The following is a 25,511-nucleotide window of genomic DNA, read 5'->3' as shown; positions in this document are numbered from 1 at the left end:
TTAAGGACTTTGTGTGTATTAATGATATTGTTCATTTTCGGGTCTGTGGTGAGTAATGGGAGGTTTTGTTTAATTGTGGTGTATGCTTCGATGTTTTTGGGGTTATGGGTGGAGATGTATGGAAGTATTTTGGGGTTGGGTGTGTTATTATGTTGGTTGGTTTTTAGTGTGTTTTTGTCAAGTTCCTTGGCACGTTTTATTCCAAGATCTATGAGTGTGGAGGGATATTGGCGTTGTAACAGTGTTTTTTTTGAGATCTTGTAAGCGTATTTCTCGAGTGGTTGGGTCAGAGACAATGGTGCAAATTCTTTTAGCTAAATCAAAGGGGATATTTATCTTGGTGTGTTTTGGGTGGCATGAGCTAAAAAGGAGGTATTGTTGTGAGTCTGTAGGTTTGTGGTAGATGTCGGTTGTGATTTGGTTATTAGGTGTTTTTATAATTAAGAGATCTAGAAAAGGGAGATGATGTTTGCTGAATTCCATAGTGAATTGAATGCTGGGATGTATGTTATTAAGTATGGATTTGAATTCTAGAAGTTTTTCATAGGGTTCCTTCCATATGATGAAGCAATCATCCAAATATCTTTTCCAGTTATCCATTAAAAAGATGTGGAAAAGGTGTCCAAATTTCTGGCGTGAGGTTTCATATAGTGTTAATTCAAAAAAACCCATTATGAGGTTCGCAAAGACTGGTGCAGCTTTAGTACCCATCGCGATACCACATTTTTGGCGAAAGTATGTGTCTGCAAACAGGAAGTAATTGTTGGTCAGAATGAACTTAAGTGATTCTATGATGAAAGTTGTGTTGATGCGATTAGGAAATGTTTCTGGGTGTTTGTGCAGCCAGAATTTAATTGCCTCAATAGCATATTCATGAGGGATATTTGTATAAAGGTTGACCACGTCAAAAGAAACCAAGAGTGACTCCTCGTTTGTTGTTTTCGGGAGGTGATTGAGCATGTCAAAATCATCTCTAATGAAACTTTTGATGTGGCTTAGGAAAGGTTTCAAAAGAATGTCCAAGAAATTGCTTAAGCGATGTGTTTCGCAGGAGGTGCCTGCTATAATGGGTCTTAGTTTTAAATCTTCCGGTGCCTTGATGTTGATGTAGATTTCAGAGGAGAGTTTGCAAGCTTCGGTGATGGATTTGTTCTTATGGATTTTAAGGAGGCCATAGAAGAGGCTGGGCTTGCATTTGAAATTAGTGATGTAATCTTTTTCTTTGTCCGTGAGTCCTTGACCTTGCTGGAGTATAAGGGTGGTGAGGTTTTTGAGAGTTTTTTTTTGTTGTTTATAGTTGGTGATAGTTTCATAGAAGGAGTTGTCGTTTAGTAAGGAGAGTGCTAGGTGTTTGTAAAAATCTGTGTTCATTAGGACTACAGTACTACCTTTGTCAGCTTCTTTGATAGTAAGGCTTTTGTCCTGTTGTAAGTCTCTTAGGTTTTTCCATTCTATGCTATTAAAGTTTGATTTGACCTTGGTTTTAGGTGGGGTAAAAGGGAAACTCTGGATGTGGTTGCAAAAATCATCTAGTGCTTTATTCCTTCCTTTGGAAGGTATGAAGTTGCTTTTGTTTTTAATAAACTTTTAATAAACTTTTAATAAACTTCCTGGTGAAAAAGAGTTCATAACTCCAACTAAAAACACTTGTCTCCCCTTACACACACTTCCTGTTTTGACACCACATTTCCTGCTTAACACAAACTTTTAACCCTTTTTTTAAACCTAACAAAACTCTCAACTCTCATGCATCCTTATTTTTCCTACCAGTTTATACATGAACTACTATTGAACTACAAAAGCTCAAAGACAATATAATGTATGGGTATATTTTTTTTTTTTTATATTATTGTTTTATATATTATTTTCTTCATTTTGTACTTCTTTGTAAAAAGACATTTTCATTCTCCTTCTTCTTGATAATTTGCTTTTCGCAATGAAAACCAGTTAGAAGAAATCTTTATTAAAATATGCTTCCAGTTTAGCATTCTGGCTTTTTTTCATTTTCCTATATATATATATATATATATATATATATATATATATATATATATATATACATATATATACGACGGGCTTCTTTCAGTTTCCGTTTACCAAATCCACCCACAAGGTTTTATTCGGCCCGAGGCTATAGTAGAAGACACTTGCCCAAGGTGCCACGCAGTAGGAATGAACCCGGAACCATGTGGTTGGTAAGCAAGCTACTTACCACACAGCCACTCTTGCGCCTATTGTTAATTTTTTTTCTCGGAAAACGTTCAGAGTGACTAGTTTCGGTTGGTTGGCCGTCATTCGAACAAGCTGAAACTGTATAGTCACCAGCAAACTTTTTCTTTGTAAATGTGAATAAGTGTATATGAGTGCGTGAGAGAGAGAGAGAGGCGGGAAGGGAAAGAGAGTGCGTGTGTGCGTGTATGTAGTGTGTGCGAGAGAGAGTGCGTGTGTGAGTGTGTATGTGTGTGTGTGTGTAGCCAGTGTGTGGGTATGTATATGTATTAAATAGTTCGGACCAGAGCAACAATAGAAGACTCTCGTTCAAGTCGCCACTGAACTCTAAACCAAACGGTTGGGAAACAAACTTTTTGCCACACAGCCAGAGTCTATTAATTATATTGTTAATTAATAGACATGGCTATTAGTTATAGTATTTCTTGCATAACAATTCTGATGAGTATCTCCTACTGTCCTGGCTTTATCGAACACATTTTCATGCAGCAGGCTGGTTGAAGTATTTTCTAGTTCGCTTTAAGAATCAACCACGTTTGCTGTCATCTTTTGACTGTAAACAGAAATCAATAGTCCACATTCCATACTATGGTATATCTGCCACTTTGGAAGCAAGTATTTCCGGGTACCACGTTTGTATGCAGCATCTATATATCTTCTTCGCTTGCATGATGATTTCAACTATTGGCCCTCTCGACATAACAATTAGTCAATGTGTTGTGTTTTTAATGATTGCTAATTCTTAATGTCTCTATAATTATGCATTCCTTTCCAACTGGATTAAAATTTACACGCTTGCCTGACTGAAATTCAGTGCAGAAGTACTTTATTTTTTTTTTTTTTTTTTCGTTTTTATTTATCTATTTTTATTTTTCGTTCATTCGAGACTTGTCGAACAAGATATATTTGCGTGTTGCTATCATTCAGGCAAAAAGCATTTGAAAACAAACACAAAAAAAAACAAATGAAAAACAAAAGACCGAACTAAATTTCTTTACATCTAATCTACTCCACATAATCTTGGATTTCCATGATTCTGGTTGCTTTACCATGCCGGAGGATAACACATTCATACTACTTGAAGACATTTGCCGTCGAGGGTATAGGAAAACTTCTAAAAAAGGAGTAAGAGATTATATGTTTAAAATATACACTTTATTCTTATCTTTCTTCTCCCAGCCTTTCCAAATTATGTTGTTTTTTTATTTTTGGACATTGAGTTTTCCACTTGAAATGTAAACAACTCAAGCAAAACCACCGACACAAACGCACACATAAACACGCACACACACACATACACACACATAGACACACACGTACACACACACGCGCTCATGTATGATGTGTCTCCATATGTGTCGTTGTGTGAAGTGAAATGTGTGTGTATATGGTCATGTGTTTCAGTCTTCATTTGCGTATGCATGTGTATGTGTGTGCTTGTCTATTCATATTACCTATGTACCTATCCGTCTGTACGTCTAGCTGTTTACATTCATATCCATGTACTTTCGGGCCTGGGCCTATGGATAACTTCCAGAAACCCCTTGCCTGGTAGTGCAACTGAGGGGCGCTGCCTGTTCGAGATAAACTTTACAGGCACGGAAGTGCCGTCAGCCGGGCCTGCCCGAGGTGCGCTCAGAACGATGAAACCGTTCTGCACGCCTTAGACCAGTGACCAGTGACCGAATGTTGCTGACCTGTAGTTTTATGTTGAACACCTGCTGTCACGTGTAGGACGGGTCCGGCTATCAGTTAAATCTATAGTGTAGATTGCCCCGCCGCCCTCTTTTGGCCGGGAGGGGTAGGCAAATTTTATTTGTCTAGTAGCTGTAGCGAAAGAGGTAGTATGGTGGACCCGTTTAAAAGGGCTAAAGACAGACACTTCCCTCTTTGGCTAAACCCTCATCAACTTTTTCAAGTTTCACTTGAAAAGGAAGTTGAGGGTGGAGAGAGGAAGTTTGTTGAAAGGTGGGTGAATGTTGGAAGAATGGCCAGTGTGGAAGGACCAATTCTGAGCTTACACCTGTAAAAAGAGAAGTAAAGAAGAAGGAAACTTGCCCTGTTGTTCAGGCACCCGTGGCTTTTGTGGACTTTTCCATGAGGACCTTAAAGTGCCTCCCCTATTGGGAGTTTTAATTTGTTTAGTTTCTTATATATATATATATATATATATATTGTTTACACGCTGTAAAACCCTTTGTATCTTTCTGTTTTTGTCTTTTATGTTGCTGCATGTCCTTTAATGTTATTGTATGTGAGCTCTTAATAATAATAATAATAATAATAATAATGATAATAATAATAATAATAATAATAATAATAATAATAATAATAATAATAATTAATTCGTTTTATTGGCCACAAGGGCTAATATCAATTAAAAACATATAAGGACAAAGACAGGACGAAGGTTACAAAAGGTTTTGTCCGAAAAGGTAGGAAAGTGTGTCTAAACAGAGGAAGAAAACGGAGAAAGATATAATAAATAAATAGATAAATAAATAGATAAATAAATAAGTAGAACTCCCAAAGGGGGAGGCGCTTCGAAAAAGGAAAAGTTACACGTGGAAAAACCCATAAAACCACGGGAGCCTGGTCAGAAAAAAATAAGAAAGGGGTATAGAGCCCTTTCTCCTTTTACATTACCTTTTTTTTTCTACAGGTGTATTCTCAGAATTGGTCCGTTTATACTGGCCATTCTTCCAACAGTCACCCATCTTTCAACGAATTTGCTATGAGACAGCACTTCCCTCTCTACTCTCATCTCCCTTTTCAAGTGGAACTTGAAAAAGTTGATGAGGCCTTGGCCAAAGAGGAAAGTGTCTGTCTTTAGCCCTTTCAAACGGGTCCACCATATCACCTCTTTCGCTACAGCCACTAGGCATAGGAAAATTGCCTTGCCCTCCTGGTTAAAGGAGGTCGGCGGGTCAATTCTCACGATGGATCCAGCTGATAGCCGGATCCGTCCTACACGTGACAGTAGCTGTTCGATATAAACCCACAGGTCAGCAATGCTCGGGCACTGGACGAGTGCGTGCAGAACGGTTTCGTCGTCCTGAGCGCACCTCGGGCAGGCCCGGTTGACGGCACTTCCATGTCGGTAGAGTTTATCTCGAACAGGTAGCGCACCTCGGTAGCACTGCCAGGCGAGGGACTTTTGGAAATTATCCATGGGCCCCGGCCCGAAAGTTCTCCTGAACAGACTGCTTAGCTGATTATCCTCGACGCCTAGAGTTTCCCCGAGAACGTCGTCGCACTTTTCTCCCACTAACCCTCTATAGAACGCTAGAGTGGAGCTACTACCGATCGCACTGCCCGCCTGACTGAGGGCGGTAGCAGTTGAGTACTAGGGTCGATGTAATCGACTATCCCCCTCCCCTAAATTTCTGTCCTTGTGCCTACAATAGAAAGGATTATTATTATTATTATTATTATTATTATTGTTGTTGTTGTTGTTGTTGTTGTTGTTGTTGTTGTTGTTGTTATCATTATTATTATTATTATTAAGGTGGTGTACTGGCAGAATCGTTAGCTAGCCAGGCTAAATGCTTAGCGGTATTTCGCCGGTCGCTACGTACTGAGTTCAAATTCCGCCGGTGTCGACTTTGCTTTTCATCCTTTCGGGTCGATAAATTAAGTACCAGTTGAATATAGGGGTCGATGTAATCGACTATCTCCTATCCCTAAAATTTCAGGCCTTGTGCCTATAATAGAAAGGATTATAATGATTATTATTATTATTATTATCATTATTATTATTATTATTATCATTATTATTATTATTATTATTATTATTATTATTATTATTATTATTATTATTATTATTATTATTATTATTATTATTATTCTTAACACTGTCGAGTCACCGAAGACTGAATTTTGGAATTCATTCTGTATCACATTCTCCGCAATAATTGTCAATTTACTTGACATCCTGTTTAACATAATTATCATAATTATACACGAGACTGACTTCTGACAATTAACCTCTCGCTAGCTCAACCTGATGTTAGGCCTTAATTATAACAGCTGTAGATGTATTTAACTGTTGTGTGAATCACCTCTTAATAAATTCCATTTCGTCGTTCTTAAAATATAATCTATTGAAGGCAGAAAATACTGTTCATACTTTCTTGAAATTCTGTTTTCAGTTATGCGAGTATTTCGTGTTCTTACCTTCTTAAATATCTTGCTTTGAGCGTGCGTGTGTACACCAATGGATTTGCATGTATGTATGTATGTATGTATGTATGTATTCATGCATAAATACGTGTCTGTATGAATGCATATGTATGTTATCAATCAGTTTCATTTCTGTATTTCTTGTCCATAGAGAAAGAGCCGGACTCTAACATAGATTCAAGGCTCCTTCATTGGAACTTTTATCAACATCATCTAGGTATTTGTGCATATGTGTGTGTGTGCAGTATTTGGTGTTAGTGTATGCGCAGATTTGTATGTTTGTTTTATGGATGCGTTTTAGATGCATGCATATGTATTTATGTGCTAAATTTTTGGAAAGTTTTACATATCTTTACAGTTCCATTGATGGATTGAATCTGTAGTCTTCTAATCAGCCTTTTTCTTTTAGGTTTTGAGAACCCTAATTTTTCCAGGTTTTTGTTGAGGCAGTTCGTTACATATCCCAATGCCCCAACAATCACGGGTATGAATCTGAACTTGTAGTCTGGGTGGAGTATCTGTAAATTTCTCAATAGCTCGGCGTAGTTGTTCTCTTTTTCTCTAATCTTTAGTGGGATGTTGACATCCGCAGGACAGCTGATTTCTACTACTGTACAGAGTTTCTCTTCTCTGTCCCAGATTACTATATCCGGTCTATTATGTCTGCACTTTATTGAGGTTTTTATTGGGACATTCCACCAATACTCTTTCATATTGTGAGTGGTAATGTCCTCTACCTCATTATGGGTTTTCATCTCCTTAGCCCCGGGGTTATCCTGTCGGCGGATTTCATTGTACAGTGTCTTGGCCACAACATCATGTCTCATAGGTAGGTAATACCGTGATGACATTTTTGGACAGCTGCTAATGATGTGGGTGATATCTTCGATACTGATTCCACAGAGTCTGCATCGATTATTACATTGTGGCGCTTTTCCCGCCTCTCTGTCCCGTTTGTTTATTAGGAATTTGGTTGCTATTTCTTGTTCTTGAATAGCAAAGGCATACCCTTCAAAGTGAGAGTTGGTGACCCGATTGTTTGTCCACGATAGACTTCTCTGGTTGTCAATGTTGTTATCACCCTGGAGCTTTCTCTTAACGTATCCATGCATAGTCTTCTGTTGGAATGCATTCATCCTCTCCTCTGATGTTATGTTACGGTAGAGTCTTGCAATTTCTTTGGGCAAGAGTTCAGGGTTGTCGAATAGGGAATGCTTGTCAAGTAGTTGCCTTCCCAATCTCATGATGGTATTTACCTCATGTCTGCAGACTTCATCAAGGGGTGCACTTCGACACTTGGTGGTTATGAGATGATGTCGAAGAGATATGACACGGCATTCAAAGGCAGTCTGAATTGATGTTAGGCCCCTCCCTCCTTTATTTCGTTTTAGGTATAGGCGGTCTACATCGCTATTGATGTGAAAGTTGTTCGTGCTCGTTAGTATTATAGTAAATTTGGTTATACATCTTTAGATTGTATACCTGACTTTCTTACTATAAAATTAGAAATATAACGGAACGCTGAACTCCAGACTATCAACTTAAACAACACTTTATTCAGGTGGTAAATATATGCATCTTTAGTTCTTGTTGTTACAGCTTCTGTTGTTGGGACGTTGTTATGTAGGTGTGAGCGAGCTGTCGAGCGTAAGTCCGAAAGATGTAGAGAGACAGCTTAAATACGTCCATGCTCAATCGCTGGCCAGCGAGAAAGAGAATGAATTGAGCGGGAACGCTTGGTTGTTTAATTCTACGCATGCGCACGGCGTTACTACAGTATTTTTCGGGTCTTCACATCAAGGGCTCGGATTTCATCGATCGTCCAGTCAAGTATCCCGAATGTCGGTATGAGTACTGGTACTGCAAACACATTGTGGGCTATTGCTTTATTGAACGCAGAGAGTTCCGAGGTCCATATTTTCCTAACCCGATTTCTGTATTCCTTAGTAACACGTTCCTTGTTACAGGTACCTTCATATGATACGTTTTCATCTACTCCCAGGTATCTGTAGGATTCCTCATCAGATATTGGAGAAACAGATAGGCCATTGATGGAGATGTTGTTAGGGTGGCTTTTAGTCTTTCCTCGTTCCACAACCATATAGGAACATTTATCTTGGCCAAACTCTAGTCCTACATCACCAGAAAATGTTGTGACCAGGTCGAGGCTTTTTTTCATATCATCCATGTTCTTAGCATACAATTTCAAATCATCGACAAAGAAGCAGTGCGTAATTTTGGTGTTTCTGTTTGCCTGCATTCCAATTAGATACCCTTCAGACTTCTTCAGCATGTATGATAATGGGTTTACCGACAGTATGAACAGTATCACAGAGAGGCTGTCTCCTTGGAATATTCCCCTGCGATATTGTATTTTTTTGCTGGTGATACATCCACTTACTGTATTTAACTTCACGATGGTGGCCCAGGAAGATGTCAGGTTAGATATGGCATTAATCAATTTCCCTGGGACTTTAGCAAGTCGGAGGGCTTCTAGCATCCACGAATGGGGGACAGAATCGAAGGCTTTTTTATAGTCAAGCCACATGGAGACCAGATTCCTTCTGTGCTGCCGTACCTCCGTCATTACTACCTTATTTATAAGTAGTTGTTCAGTACATCCCCAGACTCCTTTCTTCCCAGCTGCTTGTTCAGCTGTGATTATACTATTGTTTTCACAGTGGTCCTGGAGGAATCTGTTTAGGCATGCTGTATAAATCTTATACATTAAATTTTGGCATGCAATAGGCCTGTAATTTTTTGCCAATTGGGTTTCCTTGCTTTTCGGAACAAGCTTTGTTTCCGCCAGAGCCAACCAGTCTGGTATGCTGCCATCTCCATTGAGGGCTTGCTGGTACAGTTTAATAAGGTACGGTCGGTAACAGGTAAGCTTCTTGTACCAGTATCCAACGATCAGGTCCCTACCCGGTGCTTTACCATCATGGAGTTTTTGGAGGACAGTTGCAAGAACATCACCGTCAATCTTGTATGTCTTGGGTATAATCCCCGGACAATAATCATTTTTTTTATTTTCTGCAGCCATAGAGCATCTCGGTTAAACTCCTCTTCTCCCCAGATCTTTCTCCAGAAGGAGTCTACATCATCTTGCGAAGGAGGTTCAGTAATGCTCACTGTCTTCCCTCTCATGTCTCTATACACCACTGCCTGGTTTTGGTTAAACTTTCTGTTTATCCTTCTACGTTCAGTTACTCTCTTCTGGTATCGGAGTCTCTCACTGACAGCCTTCAATTCTTGTTTGAGAGTGATTAGTTTGCACCTGAGGGTTGCTTTCTTACTGTCCCCAAACATTACTTCCATCCTTCTCTTTAATCTCTGCTGGTGGGACGTATAGTAGCCTGTTTCTTTGCAGGCGATGTATGTATGTATGTATGTCATTGTTCAGTTTTATTTTAAGATTTCTTGTTAATAGAGAAAGAGCTGGTTTTTAACCTAGATTCAAGCTCCTTCATTCGAATTTCAATATCAACAACAGGGTAATTTTTGTTTGCATGTATGTATGTATGTATGTATGTATGTATGTATGTATGTATGTATGTATGTATGTGCAGATTTGTATGTATTCTCATGCATATAGTTGCATAGCTAGACTTGCTCATATATATTTAAATGATAAACTTTTGGAAACTTTAACAGATTTTTTACAGTTCTAGTGATGGATTGAATCTGTAGTCTTCGAATTAGCTTTTTCCTTTCTGGTTTTGAGAAGCCTTATTTCTCAAGATTGGTATTTAGGCAGTGTGTTACATATCCCAGGGCCCCAATAATTACAGGTAAAAACCTGAACTCGTAATCTGGACAGAGTAACTGCAGATTTCTCAATAGTTCAGCGTAGATGTTCTCTTTTTCACTGATCTTCAGCTTTATGTTAACATCCGCTGAGCAGCTAATTTCCATAACTGTGCACAGTTTCTCTTCTCTATCCCAAAGTATTATATCAGGTCTGTTGTGCTTACATTTTATTGAGATCTTCACTGGGACATTCCTCCAGTATTCTTTTTCATTATGAATGGCTATGACTTCTACCATATTGTGGGTTCTTATTTCTTTGTCCACGGAGTTATCCTTTCGACGGATTTCATTATAGAGTGTCCTAGTGTCCACAGAGTTATCCTTTCGACGGATTTCATTATAGAGTGTCCTAGCTACAACATCATATCTCATCAGTAGATAATACTGTGATGACATTTTCGGACAAATGCTTATGATGTGGGTGATATCTTCAGTGTGAACTCCACAAAGTCTGCATCGGTTGTCACATTTTACTGCTTTTCCTGCATCTCTATCCCTTCTGTGCATCAGGTACTTGGTTGATATTTCCTGTTCCTGGAATGCAAACGCATATCCTTCAAAGTGGGAGGTAGTAGTCTGGCTATTGGTCCATGATAAACTGCTTTGATGATCAATGTTACTATCATCACAGAACTTTCTACTAACATATCCATGCATAGTCTTCTGCTCATATAGGCTCATCCTTTCATCTGATGATATGTTGCGGTAGAGTTGTGCGACTTCTTTAGGCAGAGAAAAGTATGATGAGGCTGCATCCATATCTCTACAAGTCACTTTGAGAGGGTCCGATCAACTGCGGCGGATGAGAAACGCCAAAGAAGGAGTGAGTCAAGGCGGCGAGCTGGCAGAAACATTAGCACGCCGGGTGAAATGCTTAGCGGTATTTCGGCTGTCTTTACGTTTTGAGTTTTAATTCCGCCAATTCGACTTTGCCTTTCATCCTTTCGGGGTCGATAAATTAAGTACCAGTTGTATACTAGAGTCGATCTAATCAACTGGACCCCTCCCCAGAAATTTCGGATTTTGTGCCTAGAATAGAAAAGAAGGAGCGAGTCATCTTCACGATACCGCATCTGGCCAAACCCTATATAGTTGCCCCAAAATCATTGGAGCCTGTCGTTCAAGGGTTGGTTTACAGAGCCATTTAAGGGCTTGTTGCCTTTCATTATGATCTTTGGACACAAAGACCAGCTCTATGGCTAAGAAACTCGTTTTACAGCCAAGTGGTTTCAAGTTCAATCCTTGGGCATGTGTTTTCTACCATGACTCCAGATCGATGAATATCTTGTGAGTGAATTCGGAAGAGGGTAACTGTGTAGAAGCTCATCTTGTGTGTGTGTGTGTGTGTGTGTGTGTGTGTGTGTGTGTGTGTGTGTGTGTGTGTGTGTGTGTGTGTGTGTGTGTGTGTGTGTGTGTGTGTGTGTATCGTTAGGTATGAAGTCTGGGAAGCTAATACGAGTTTGCAGTGTAAGAATATACACATAAAGAAGACATCGAGGTTACTTGATTCAAAGTCAGTCAAGCACTCCGTAAACATGTCCTCAGCAAAGGCTTTTGAAATTGGGTTCAATAAAACTTCCACGGAGTTTTATAGAAATTATTGTTTTGTTCTCAAACATTCATTTGTATCTTCGCTGGCTTTTCCCATAGTACGTGTTCAGTAGGATGGAAAGCAAGAAATATGCTTGCGCATGTACATACATACATACATACATACATACATACATACATGCATATATGTGTGTGTGTATGTGTGTGTGTGTGTGTATGCATATAACCGAAATATATATATATATATATATATATATATATATATATATATATATATATATATAGTCATTAAGTACAGTGTTTTGTGGCTTTTGAGTTGTTTTAACTCTTGTTTCTAGCAATAGCTGGTGCTCGTCAATACCCTCCGTCACTTTTGTGACCTCTATTAATTATATATATATATATTGGTTCTGCCGACGAGAAAAACACTAAAAGCTTCACGAAAATGATTCGTAGTTTCATTGACAAAATAGCATTATAAACGGCTTTATCTGTGAGAAGTTTTTGTATTCGTTTGTGTTTTAGATGCGTGTGTGTGTGTGTGTGTGTGTGTGTGTGTGTGTGTGTGTGTGTGTGTGTGTGTTCTGCATATATTTTTCTTGTTTATTTTCCTTGCATATTTTAATCGAGGTCAGACTATTAAACCTAACGTAGCTTATGACTAAAGGATTTGACGCTTTTGTGGTTGCTTAAACAGCAAATGCCTGCAATCAAAAGAAAGAAAGAAAGAAAGAAAGAAATAAAGAAAGAGGCTTATACAATATAACAATGAAGCAAGCATTGACGAGTTTTCTGACCTTCTTCTAAATCGGCCAGTAGTAACGGCACTAAGGCGTTGTGAATTAATTACAATGCGACAAATATCAAATAAGCTCCATGGGTGGGGCAACGATTTTTCATAAGATTAAAATATTGAAACTAAATAAAGTATTTATATTTTAAACGATTTTTCTAAAATCTTTTTAAGCAGTTCTAAGCAATTTTTTTAATAAGTGAATTGGCAAAGACGTTACAGAATTCTTCGAGGTTTTTGTTCCGAATCATCGCCCGGATCTCAAATCCTACCGTGGTCGATCTTTCTCTTGGCATTGCAGGCATTGCTGTTTGGCAAGTTTGCTTCCCAGCCACTTGGTTCCGAGTTCAGTCTCACTGCGTGGCATCTTGAGCAAGTTTCTTTTTTCTACTACAACCCCAGATTGATCACTGCTTTGTGAGTGAATTTGGTTGATGGAAACGGAAAGAAGCTCGTCATGTGTGTGTGTGTGTGTGTGTACGTGCGTGTGTTAAGCGGTACTAGTTTGTGTTTTCGGTAAAAGAGACCGCTAGAGTAAGTACCAGACTTTGCAAAAGTATAGTAAGTCCTGGGATCGATTCGTTCGACAAAAATTCTTCAGGACGGTGCCCCAGCTAGGCCGCAGTCTAATGAATGAAACAAGTAAAATCTTTATAAGAATTAGATTATGTGTAGGGTATTGTGGTATCAATGAGTAAAAACATGATTGGTAACGTGCCAAGGTCAAATTGAATCTTTTTAAGCCTCATCAGAAAGGTCGGCGTGCTTGTAATAGATTATCTTTCATTGAGTTGAGAAAGACATAATTCTGAATTCTCATTTCAATTCTCGGTTTCACTTCCTGCTTACTCCAAGGGAAAAGAAAGCAGTAACTTACATATTGCTAATTATCGTCATCATTATCGTTTTGACAATTTTATCTACACTGACATATGTTGTGTAGGTCTGTTGTATTGTATATCACCGTACTTCTTGATCACGTATCACCTAATTTGCTAAACCCTGAATCCTCAGGTCACTGTTCACTACTTCTTCCATTGTCTTTCACAAGGTCTTCCTCTGCTCTGGATATCTTCCTTTGTCATCATGCAGCAACATCTTTACCAAGTAGATATCATTCACTTACATAACACGTCCAAACCAACGTGTCATACTAAAAGAACAATAGATAGAAAGATGTTTTTGTGTTGTAATATGGACTACACAAACTGGATGAAACAACCTCGCTTCTACTGAATCATCTCCAGATTAATTACAGCTACCGTCACATCTCTTGTATTATTTTCGTTGAAATATGTCTTGCCCTTATAATCCATTGCAAAAATCTCAGATTGTGTGATTGTTTTAATGTCTGTAGCTAGAAGTCCAAACCCCGTCGTTCCTTCTAACATTCAATCGTGTTCTTGTTTATTTCCCAGGAAACAGAAAGACGATGGATACTCGAAAACATAAAGATGAGAAAATGTAAGACGTTCGTCCCCAAATCTGATAATGTGTAAGTAGACAATGATTCCTACTTTGGCTTTTTCTCTTTACATAAACCCCATGAGAATCTGATCCTTAAGGAAATTTCCATATTTCTTCCTTAGATATTTGATCGGTTTTAAGTAAAAAAAAAAAAAAATACAGTAAATCAATCACAGAATATCACTTGCGTTTATCGATCGCAGAGGAATGGAAAGCAAATTCACTTTTTGTTGGGATTCAACCATTTGACATTTTGTCAAGATACCCTAACCCTTCCAGCCCTGATGATAAACATAGTACTGATGATTTAGACTCAAGAAAACAATTTTTATCAGCGAAAGAAATTAAATGATGTATGTTAATGTGTTTTTCAAAAACCAGCACAAACCAAATAAATCGGTTTCAATCGAGGATTTAGATGATCCGTAGATTCAACATATCGTTTATCAAACTTGAAACCGGTTCGTTGGACCACATCCCACACCAACATCAGAATGATTAATGCTCGTAGAATCTACTGAATGCAATCTCTGTATTAGTGGATTCTTCTGTGTAGAAAACAGTTTGAGTAACATTTAAGCAATGGAGCGGATTATGTCAAATAGCACGTGACATTTTTTATCCATACTATTTATTATCTGTTCTGGCTCCCTGCACCTTGCAGTCAACTTTGCCCTTCATTCTTTCTGAGTCAAGTAAAGAAAGAGACTCCTTGTAATATCTGCTCTAGCTTTTTGCATTCTGAGTTTATATTGGTCATATTACTGGAGTCCCACGAAACTACTGTGAACTGTTGACATCTCAGTTCAATAAAAAAAAAATAATAATATTCATATATTGTTTGTTTTGTTTTTTTTCAATTTTCAGATGTCACTGTGGGTATGATATAGAACAACATGAAAAGCAAACACACTACCCTTTTAAATGGGAAGAAGAAACAGACACTGAGCTGTTGCCAACAAATGCATTTGGTGAAGTGGAATTTCGAGGATTTGGTCAGAAAATTGGAAAAGTAATTTGCTTTAAATTAAGTCAAAATTTTGGTTTTGCTGTCAAACGATGGGAGGACAAACTCAGTTACAAAGACACACACACACATCATTATCTTTCTATAATGGGCGTTAGGGTCACGATGTTTTTCGAGATTACGAAGGAGGTAATCAGGAAGGTTTTAGTGAAAAAAATGTGAAAAAGTATGATTTATTGGACATTGAGTTTTGTATTAATAAATCACCTTCGATTTTTTTTTTTTTTTTTTTTTTTTTTTAATTCCGGCGATAAAGATTAATTCTGGATCCCCCCGTTCATGAATGTAGAGGGTTTAGATTTGCAATACTATCCCTTTATTTCCCATCGTAGATGGGTAGATTTGCTATCTTACTATAATGGGCGTTATGGCCGTCTCTTTGTCTGTTCCCTCTTCACGACCAGATGGCTGGACCGATGGCTACGATATTTTTCGGTATTACAAAGACGGGGATCTTGTTCAAAACGGGGGCACCAGTTTTCATTTATGTTTTATGTAGTGTTTTTGGTACCGAAAGACTTTCAAACTTCGTATACTTATCTATTTTGTGTTATAGAAAAGAAAAAAAATTTTGTATTCGGATTTATTTCATATAAAAAATTGTCTTATTTCGATAATTTGAACCAATCACTGACGATTCAGCTGTTTACACTTACTCCTTTGGCACTTTAAGCGGTGTAAAGCGTATTTAATCTCCATTACTTCTGACATTTTGCAGAGGCAACACACGTGTGTTCGTTTTCCCAAACCCTAACCCTAACCCTAACCCTAATTGACTTGCTCCTTCCCTCAAAACCATGCCTTGTGCCTATAATAGAAAGGTTTATTAGCTACTGCCAATATGCTTCAGCCATTTTTTGACAAGGAAATAATTTTATCACCGCCGAGAATCGTTTGTTTACGTAGTCAGCACTTAATGTATTCGGCTGAATGGACGTCAGTCATTGGTTGAAATTACAGAAATACGACAACTTTAATATGAAATAACTTGCGATGTACGTTTTTTTTTTGTTAAGAAGACTAAGAGAAAAAGATGTTTTATATGACACATTCTACCAGTGTCCCAAGTTTCAAAGTGATTCGTTAAGAAAATACTGGTGCCCCCGTTTTGAACAAGATTCCAAAGACGGTCGTCAGGAAGGCTTTTAGCATTAAAAAATCAGAATGTATGATTATTTTGCGGATATCAATTTTTGAATTGATAAATCATCTTCGCGTTTTTATTGAAAATTTGCTGACCATAAGTAACTCTAGATTTCCATCGTATAGTTCATGTCCCCATCGTAGATATGAAAGGGGTCGCGAGGACGGTTAATAACGAAAATAAAATGGAAAGTGTGTCAGAATAGTGAGTGTGATTATTTAGTGGTTATGGAAGTATATCAGTTCCAAGCAGGATTCGAAATGACTAATTAAAGCGAGTGTTGTTTACATCTCAGTTTTGTCAATCAAAATAATCAATGGTTCAAGAACATTCAAACATTATTCGCATAGAACAGGGAGATGCAAGTCTAAGTTTGATTTTTTGCAACCCTAAAGATTCCGCTCATGCGTTCACAACAAACAGGGCACAGGGCTAGACTTTAAATCAGGTAGGTGTATTTTTACCCACTCCGATGTTTACACACAGCCAGTTATATGTCACTATGAGTAGAGCAACAGACTCCAGTAATTTGGAAATTAGTGTCGACCAAACAGAAAATATTGTCTACAAAGAAGTTTTGTAATGAAAGCCAGAAAGAAAAATGGTTCGATCAGGATCAAACTTCGATCATGTGACCACAATAGTACCAACTATAAACACGTGTGTGCAGAAGGCAATCTGACAATAATAAAGAAATGTTATGGTGAAAGTACGGATAATTTTTGACTTCCCCTCGTATTTCCGAGTACCAAAGTGCAAGTATTTGAAATTTCTTGTATCTAAAATATTAAAATATATTCAAACATATTGATCTTATATCATTATTTCTCACAGTTTGTCCGTGTGGATCATAAAACACCAATGGAGACAATTATTAAATTGATAACAGCTCAATGGAATTTGTCGTTACCAAACCTGCTTATTTCTGTGACCGGAGGAGCAAAGAACTTCCAGATGAAGCCACGGCTTAAAGAAGTATTCAGGCGTGGGTTAGTGAAAGTTGCAAGAAGTACAGGTAAGATTTATCAAAATGTTCAATATGGTGGTGGTAGTCGTCGTCGTTGTCGTCGTCGTTGTCGTCGTGGCAGCTATGATTGTAATCGTCGTCACCATGGTGTTATTGATGATGATGATTTCTTTACTAGCCACAAGGGCCTACAGTATGATATTAAACATACCAGAGAGGAAGATTGCAAACCACTTAGAGGTATACATGTAGATTAAAAGGTGGTTGGGAGCAAAAATAGGATACAACATGAAAAACAGGTTAAAAAGGAAATACAAAGTGAAAATATAAGCAAAGGCACCTACACACTCACAGAGGAATAGAAAATTCCTACCTAGGGTGGATCAGGGTACCTCAGGACTTCATTTCACTTTCTAGTCACTCCTTGGCTTCTCCAAACAGAAACCTTGTGATACAATTCAAAAGCCATGCCACTCTGCATTTCGTTTGTTGCTCTGCCAATTCTGCCAGATGCTAATGTCACTTTATGCAGAAGACTGGCCATTTTGAGGGGAGGGGAAGTTGATTACATCAACCCCAGTGTTCAATTGGCACTTATTTTATCAGGCCTGAAGGAAAGGCAAAGTCCATCAAGGTAAAATTTGAACTCACAATGAAAAGAGCTGAAAGAAATGCTAAGTATTTTGTCATCTGTGCTGCCGATTCTGCCAGGATATCACCTTAAATTAATTCCTTCTGCTATTAGTACAAAGGCTGCCTTAAATTTTTCCCCATTTTTGGAGAGAGGGGAGGAGCTAGTTGATTCCGTCAAACCCACTATTTAATTGGTAATTCATTTCCTCGACACCAAAAAGATGAAAGGCAAAGTTCACCTCGACAGAATTTTCACCTAGATTGTAAAGCATTTAAGTCTCAAACAAAAACTGTCTCCGTCTCAGAAAATTAAATATTTTAGTAAAGGTAATGAAAATTTTAATGAATTTTAACACATTTCCTCCAGCGCTAATGCTGAATTTTTGTTTGCTTACATTACAGGTGCCTGGGTTACTAGTGCAGGATTACATGCTGGAGTGATGAAGCATGTTGGAGAAGCTATTCGGGATTACGGATTTGTATTATCTGGCAAGGACAAGGTGGTGGCAATAGGCATTGCACCATGGGGTTGTGTCCAGAGAAAAGAATTATTAGAGAATCCAAATGTAAGCTTCTTATGTGTTTTAAGCATTTTGTTTGTTTTCTTTGAAGTATGTAATAAAATATACGAAGGTCAGCGGAAAAGTTCATAGGCTGACCAAGGTACTTTGATTGAATGTGACCGAATGAGGTTTATTTTCCAGCATAGTCCCCCTTGTGATCCACACACCTCTTCCATCAGTGTTGCAATGCTTGGATCTTATTGGGAAGAAACTTTCATCTTGTTGGGCAAATATGACATCGTCACAGCGATACTAGTTCCCAACCAAATGTTTTTTTTGTTTTTCTTGTTGGGGAACGGATGATAATCAGGAGAATAGGGAAGGAAGATCAATCAGTTCACACACAGCAGCCATGGAAACTGAATTTCCTGGCTGTTTTTGTATTGATAGCCTTCAGTAACTGCCTGAACAAGTTGGCATAGCACTCTCCATTGATGGTGTGGCCTTTTTGAAGATTGTCAATTAACACAAAGCCTTTTGCATCCCTACCACAAAAAAACTGAGCCATCACCTGCCCTGCAAATGAAACGACATTAGCTTTCTTTGGCGCAGGTGAGGAGGGGTGATTCCACTGCATGGACTGTCTCTTTGTGTCTGGCTCAAAGTGATGAATCCAACACTCATCCTTGGTTAGGAAACATTCAAGGAAGCCAACTGGATCTGCCTCAAACGATGTCTGATTTTCCCCATGTTGACATCAGCCCGGGGTACATTTGAGTAGGTGTCAAAAGACATTGCACCTGCCAGAAACCTTCTGTCAATCATGTCCAGTTTCATTGTGCAGAATGTTCTCAAATGTATCACAGGATATGCTATTTGGTTTAGAGTCAATCACATGTCTTCCACACAATGTTTTCCTCAGCAGTGACAGTTTCAGGATGTCCAGAACTTGGCTCATCTTCAAGCCTTTCCTTTCCCTTCTTAAATTCAGCTTCCCACTTTTCATGCTGACATAGTTGCTACATTAAGGGATGATATGGAACATCGTCCCCTAATGTAGCAACCATGACAGCACGAATGTTGCTGTAGCCTAAACCCTTTTCTGCAGGTAGCTGATAACCCCATGATGCCAAATTTTGTCTATTTTCAAGAAAAGTCATTACTAGTTACTGTTGAAGTCTTCTTTGAAGCATCAGATGTCAGTGTACCTGGAAAGAAACAATTAATTAGAAGAGGTGAAATTAATGCATGCATCACTCCTTCATTGTCACCCTAAGAACTTTTCTGTCCACCCTCGTATTAATCCTCACAAATTTGAGATCTTCTGTCTATATCAGATATCAGATATCATCATCATTGTTTAACGTCCACTTTCCATGCTGGTATGGGTAGAATGGCTTGACAGGAGCCAGCCAGCCAGAAACCTGCACCAGACATACAAATTATCAATATTATATTATATATTAGTATAGGTTTCAATTTCTGGCACAAGTCCAGCAATTTTAATAGTAAGGCTTTAATTGATTACATCGACCCCAGTTCTCAATTGATACTAGTAAGGACAGAAGATAAGTTGGCCTCTGCAGAACTTGAACTCAGAACATAAGGACGGACAAAATGCTGCTAAGCATTTTGCCTAGCATGCTAGCTGCTCTCCCTGCTCACCCCTTTATTACATGATCATCATCATCATCATCATCTCAGGTTTTGTTGTAACTCCGGGAATAACAACAATGATTGCAATAATATGTCTGACATCTAAATTATTGACTTGTAGGGATCTTGGCCGGCTGAATATCATGTTATAAATTATCATAGCAAAAGGATGAGCCCCTTGGATCCTAATCACTCGCATTTCATCCTTGTTGATAATGGTACTCAGCATACTTTTGGGACAGAAATTGAATTCCGAACTCATTTGGAAAAGACCATTGCAAGTAAAAATATCCGAGGTAAGTTGTAACCCCAGTGAAATTTGCGACCCTGAAATGAACTGGAATTTATTTCAAAGAAAAGGATTTGTGTGTAACAGTATATTAGCCAAAATCACTGCAATGTACTAATTTTGCTGAAATCCTTAAAATCTCAGAGTAGCCAGGGGGACTTTGAATTTAAGGATTATAAGGATATCTTATCCATATTTATGTATCTAAAACTCATTTAATCCTTTTATTATCATATCTCTGTTGAGATGTTCTGTGTTTCTTTCAATTGGTTTTAAATATAACGAAGAATATAGCAAAAAAAAAACTTAGTTATCATTAAGCTAGAGTTAAGAACATAAATTGTGACTAAGGTTTGGTGGAAGATTTTAATTCAGAACTTATGGAAACAAAATATTTAGACTACAGAGCCAAAGCCGGTTTCAGGCAGGTTGATATCAAAAGAGTTAAGCCAGTTAGTAAAGTTAGGTATTTAATATATGAGAGATTGTATTTCCGTATGTGTGAAAGAGTATTAGCTTTGTCTAGTAATGTTCTTCTTATAGGGAGATCAACTGCAGATTACGTAATATATGAGATAAGTCATTTTTTTCTTTCTATTAAACATGGTGGGCATAAATTTCTGACAATTTTACAAGTATTTTAAGGTTTATTTTTAATTTCTTACCAAATGCATTTGAATATTATTTTCTTTTCTTTCAAATTTCGATTATGCAAACTTTATCCAATGAATAATTTTTAAATGCTTAATACAATTGAATTAGTTCAGGAGGAAACGAGTATCAAATTAGCATCACATTCCATTCCATTTATAAATCGGAAGACTTGTGGTTTCATATTTCTAGAATGTTTATTGTTTGTTTTCTAATGACTAAAACCACTTTATTCATGCTAAATGTTGTACTTTAACGAGGTTATACATTATACTTTAATTAAGTATATTTTTATACCTTAAGTTTTTTGGGTTGTTTTTGTTATTTTAGAGACAGAAAAGGTCAAGATTCCAGCTGTTGTAGTAATGGTTGAAGGTGGACCTGGAACTCTGAAGACAGTCTTTAGTTCAACTTCATGCCATACTCCAGTTATTGTAGTAAAGGTCTGTAAATATTCCATAATCTAATTATTGGTACAGCAAGTTTACACTGTTTAAATCTTTAGGATTTAAATCAACCAATATTTGGCCCAAATATTCTGTTTTATGTTCAAACTGGCTGGATCTGGGCTCTTACACCTACCCTACAATGTCATTCTAGAAATAATCATGGGAACCTGTGAAAGGAGTAGACCTGGGAAAATGTAGGATGAAATGATGAGAAAGGGTCTTCAGACACTGGGCTCACTGAGATGACAAGGGACTGAAACTCTGGTGATTTGCTGTACTTAAGAAGATATTTCAAGCTAAGTAAAATAACAGCCATCCATCCATACCATGGCCACACCTCCACTCCCTCTCCCAGCCAAGAGGTCTTTGCCAGTGCCAAATAAGATGAATTTGTGTCAGCACCACGTAAAATGCACCTGTGTTGATGCTACGTAAACAACACTTGTGCTGATGCCACGTAGAGGTACACATGCTGGTTGTAAGTAGAAAGTGTCTGGAACTGTGTAAAGTGGTTGGCATCAGGAAGGGAATCCAGCTGTAGAAACCATGTCAAAACAGACAATCGAAAGCTGGACAGCTCTCCAGATGGTCAGCTCCTGTCAATCCAATCCAGGCCAGAGTGGAAAACAGACATTAAACGACAATGATGACATCATTGAAATCCCAAAGCTACAAGATAATGCATGATTAATTCAAAACAATGAGTAAAAATAAACATTACATTTGACAAAGTAATCTGAATGCTGAAGGGTTAAATATCTTGTGATAAGGCAAAATACAAACAAGAGGTCAGCTCGTATAAAGTTTTACATGAATGCAGAATGTTTTATTAAATTATTTTAATTAATTGATACTTTATTTGGTTTTTATGGTCAGTTGCTCTTTTTCTTTTTTTTCATAAAATAATCAGAAGAGAAATGACAGTGCTTGTAACTCTCTTGCATGGCCTCTGTAATTGGGAGAAGAAAAAGTAAGTACTGTCTCAAGACCCTAGGATTCATAGGACCAGTTACCAGATTTCTGTGGTATATATGTGACCAAGATCACAACACTGCCCCTGGATGGGATGCCAGTGCACTGCTAGGTTACTCATTTACAGATGACTGGACTGAAGCAATACGAAATGAAGTGTTTTGCTCAAAAGTATAATACACCACCCAGACCAGAAATCGAAACCACAATTTTGTGGTCTTGAGTACAACACTCTAACCACCAGGCCATGTGCCTTCATGACTGGAAGAAAGAGATAAGGAAACTAGAGTGCATCAGACTGAAAAATTGTCTGAATTCTTGCAATTTACAGGTTAAAATTTTGAATTCAATGAACATTTTCAATTTCTCTATTTCATTGTCAGGGATCTGGTCGGGCAGCAGACATAATGGCTTATGCTTACCAAACAGCATTCAAGAATGTAGAAGAGGAAAATGACAAAGATATAACTGATGGGTCAGTGTTTTCACATCTACTTCACAATGACTTATTATCTTTCATCTTTTATATCTTAGTCATTAGATTGTGCCCATGCTGGGGCACCACCGTGAAGAGTTTTTGGTCGAATGAATCGACCCCAGTATTTATTTTTATTTATGCCTCGTATTTATTATATCAGTAACTTTTTCTGAACCACTAAGTTACAGGGATGTAAACACACCAACATCAGTTATAAAATAGAGAATAAACACACACACACACATGACTGGCTTCTTCCAGTTTCCATCTACCAAATTCACTCACAAGGCTTTGGTTGACCCAAGGCTGTAAGACACTTGCTGAAGGTGTCATGCAGTGGGACTGAACCCAGAACCATTTGACAGATATTTGTCTTCATCTTGTTTGTTGTTAACCACTATGCCATATGCTCATGGGCATATGGCATAGTGGTTAAGGGTATGAGCTACTAACCCCAAGATTCCGAGTTCAATTCCAGGCAGTGACCTGAATAATAATAATAATATCGAAAAATACCTTAGGAATGAGAACCCAGGTTTGAAATTTCCCCAAGACACCTGATGAAGGCTGGAGGGTATATCAGCTGAAACATTGTGTTAACAACATACAAGACGAGGACAAATATCCATCAAATGTAAATAATGTACATAATTCCTCACCTCTTAAATATAGAACTGTATAACTTCTTGTGGTGAAATTGTTCTATTTATGTAACTTTTCATTCTTTTTCATATTTTGTTTTTCTCAATATTTTGTTTTTCTTATTTATGCTTTTTACATTGAACTTTCTAGATCACTACCAGATCAGCTAAAAGATGCAATCAGAGAAAAAATCATTCAAGAATTTGGCAATAATGCGAATATAAATGATTTACTCAAATATGTCTGTGGTTCCCTTGATCATCCAAATTTAGTGACAGTTTTTGAAATGGATTCTAAGGATTCAGTTCGAGATATTGACATGGCAATCTTGAAGGCTCTTCTCAAAGGTCAGAACTATTTTTAAAATAAGACTTCATTTCTTTACATTTTCATTAGAATTTAATTCTCATTAAATTTTACATTGGATGTCAAAAAGTAAAGCTTTACAAAGTTTAACTTTAGAAAGTTTTTTTTTTCTAATTTATTAAAACTCCTAAGGGGCATTTTTTTGTTTCGTTTTTTTTTGTTTTTTTTTTTGTTTTTTGTTTTTTACACAGCTTTCAGTACAGCTCAAGACCTTAAAATATTTGAGGATGGTAGAACTCAAACTAGTCAGAAAATAAAACAAGGCTTCAGCTCAGCCCTGAACACATCTATAATGTATACAACACTTGACCATGAGCAGAGTCTAGCCCACCAATTATCAACTGGGTTCCAGATAACCCTTAGGGGACCACATAACCCTTAGGAGTCGACATGGCCCTTAAGGGTCCATATAAGATTTTTTTGTTAAAATTTATGTGCAATAAACTGGTTATACTTCTACAATACACAAAACATTTTAACAATTTTTTTATACAATTCATGATAATATTTAATGACATAAACAGTAGGACCAAACCCAGAACCATGTGGTTGGGAACCAGGCTTCTTACCATGCAGCCACTCCTGTGCCTATATGTTCAAATTCTTTTTGCTGTCTGTGAATGACTCCTCAAAAGAGACAATGCAGAATTATGGATCACTGCACACTATCATTTGAGAAATAGTCAATATCATATTGCTTTAAAGGAAAGAGAGAACAACACTATATTGTGCTTGTTTATGTGTTTCAGTACTTATAGACCTGTGTGAGTGTGAGTGTACTTGTGTGTTTTGAATGCAAATGTTTAAGTGGCCGTATCTATATTGTATACAGCATCTGTTTTCCACTGCAGCAGCACAAGTAATCATGAAATCTATTTGCCCATACTTAGATAAAAGAGTATTCACATTCAAAAACAATAATCCTGTAATCCTATATTCTGTTAGGAATGCTGTAAGTGTTACTACTAACATTACAATCAAGAAGACACATCTGTTTTTCGAAATATTGATCTTTTTTTTATGTAAGCACAAAATCAAACATGAAATTAAATTACAAAGTAGGGTGGGAATATTATTGATTGGATCTACCCAAGAATATAATTAGTTCTTCTTTTATGATTCATAGGATACAATATTTGGCTCCAAAAGGATTTCAGTTCAAAAGAGGGATGGAACCAAACACTGAAAGATATTTAAACACATTTCTGAATACCACCAGTTTTTGTACAATAAACATTGGTTTCTATTTTTGGCACAAAGCCAGGAATTTCAGGGGTCGGTGTGAGTTGATTCCATCAACTCCCAGTAATCAACTGGTAATTATTTTATCAACCCCTAAAAAGATGAAAGCAAACTTAACAGTGCCAGAATTTGAACTCAGAATGTAAAGACAGACAAAATGCTGTTTAGTATTTTTGCTTGGCATGCTAAAGATTCTGCCAGCTTGTTGCTTTATACATTGATGTCCAAAATATCTGGAATATATTCTTTTCTACTCGAGGCACAAGGCCCGGAAGTTTAGAAGAGAGGGCCAGTCGATTAGGTCAACCCCAGTATGCAACTGGTACTTAATTTATCGACCTCAAAAGGATGAAAGGGAATTTGAACTCAGAACATAAAAACAGATGAAATACCGCTAAGCATTTCGCCTGGAGTGCTAACAACTTTCTGCCAGCCCACCGCCTAATATCGAGAATGTATT

The 25,511-nt window shown here is 37.6% G+C and overlaps 1 protein-coding gene across 8 annotated transcripts in view; it reads left to right on the top strand.

The window, feature by feature from the left end:
* The window catches only part of LOC106872652 (transient receptor potential cation channel subfamily M member-like 2), a 94,538-nt gene that overhangs the window by 15,685 nt on the left and 53,342 nt on the right, over positions 1–25,511 (top strand). For 4 of the 8 annotated variants that reach the window (XM_089364321.1, XM_089364320.1, XM_089364319.1 and 1 more), the window contains exons 3-10: positions 13,984–14,060; positions 14,900–15,044; positions 17,038–17,218; positions 18,206–18,369; positions 20,084–20,258; positions 21,233–21,345; positions 22,707–22,798; positions 23,594–23,790. In XM_089364321.1, the coding sequence (XP_089220447.1) occupies positions 13,984–14,060; positions 14,900–15,044; positions 17,038–17,218; positions 18,206–18,369; positions 20,084–20,258; positions 21,233–21,345; positions 22,707–22,798; positions 23,594–23,790 (1,144 nt within the window). Of the gene's footprint in view, positions 1–1,700; positions 1,820–2,272; positions 3,355–13,983; positions 14,061–14,899; positions 15,045–17,037; positions 17,219–18,205; positions 18,370–20,083; positions 20,259–21,232; positions 21,346–22,706; positions 22,799–23,593; positions 23,791–25,511 lie in introns of those variants that run through there. The other 4 variants (XM_089364325.1, XM_089364323.1, XM_089364324.1 and 1 more) reach the window with 4 other exon arrangements.

This window comes from Octopus bimaculoides, chromosome 16 (genome assembly GCF_046866305.1).
Source record: "Octopus bimaculoides isolate indiv1 chromosome 16, ASM4686630v1, whole genome shotgun sequence".
Classification (NCBI taxonomy): domain Eukaryota; kingdom Metazoa; phylum Mollusca; class Cephalopoda; order Octopoda; family Octopodidae; genus Octopus; species Octopus bimaculoides.
The sequence above is the reverse complement of the archived record's forward strand: the minus strand, read 5'-3'. Positions and strand labels throughout refer to the sequence as shown.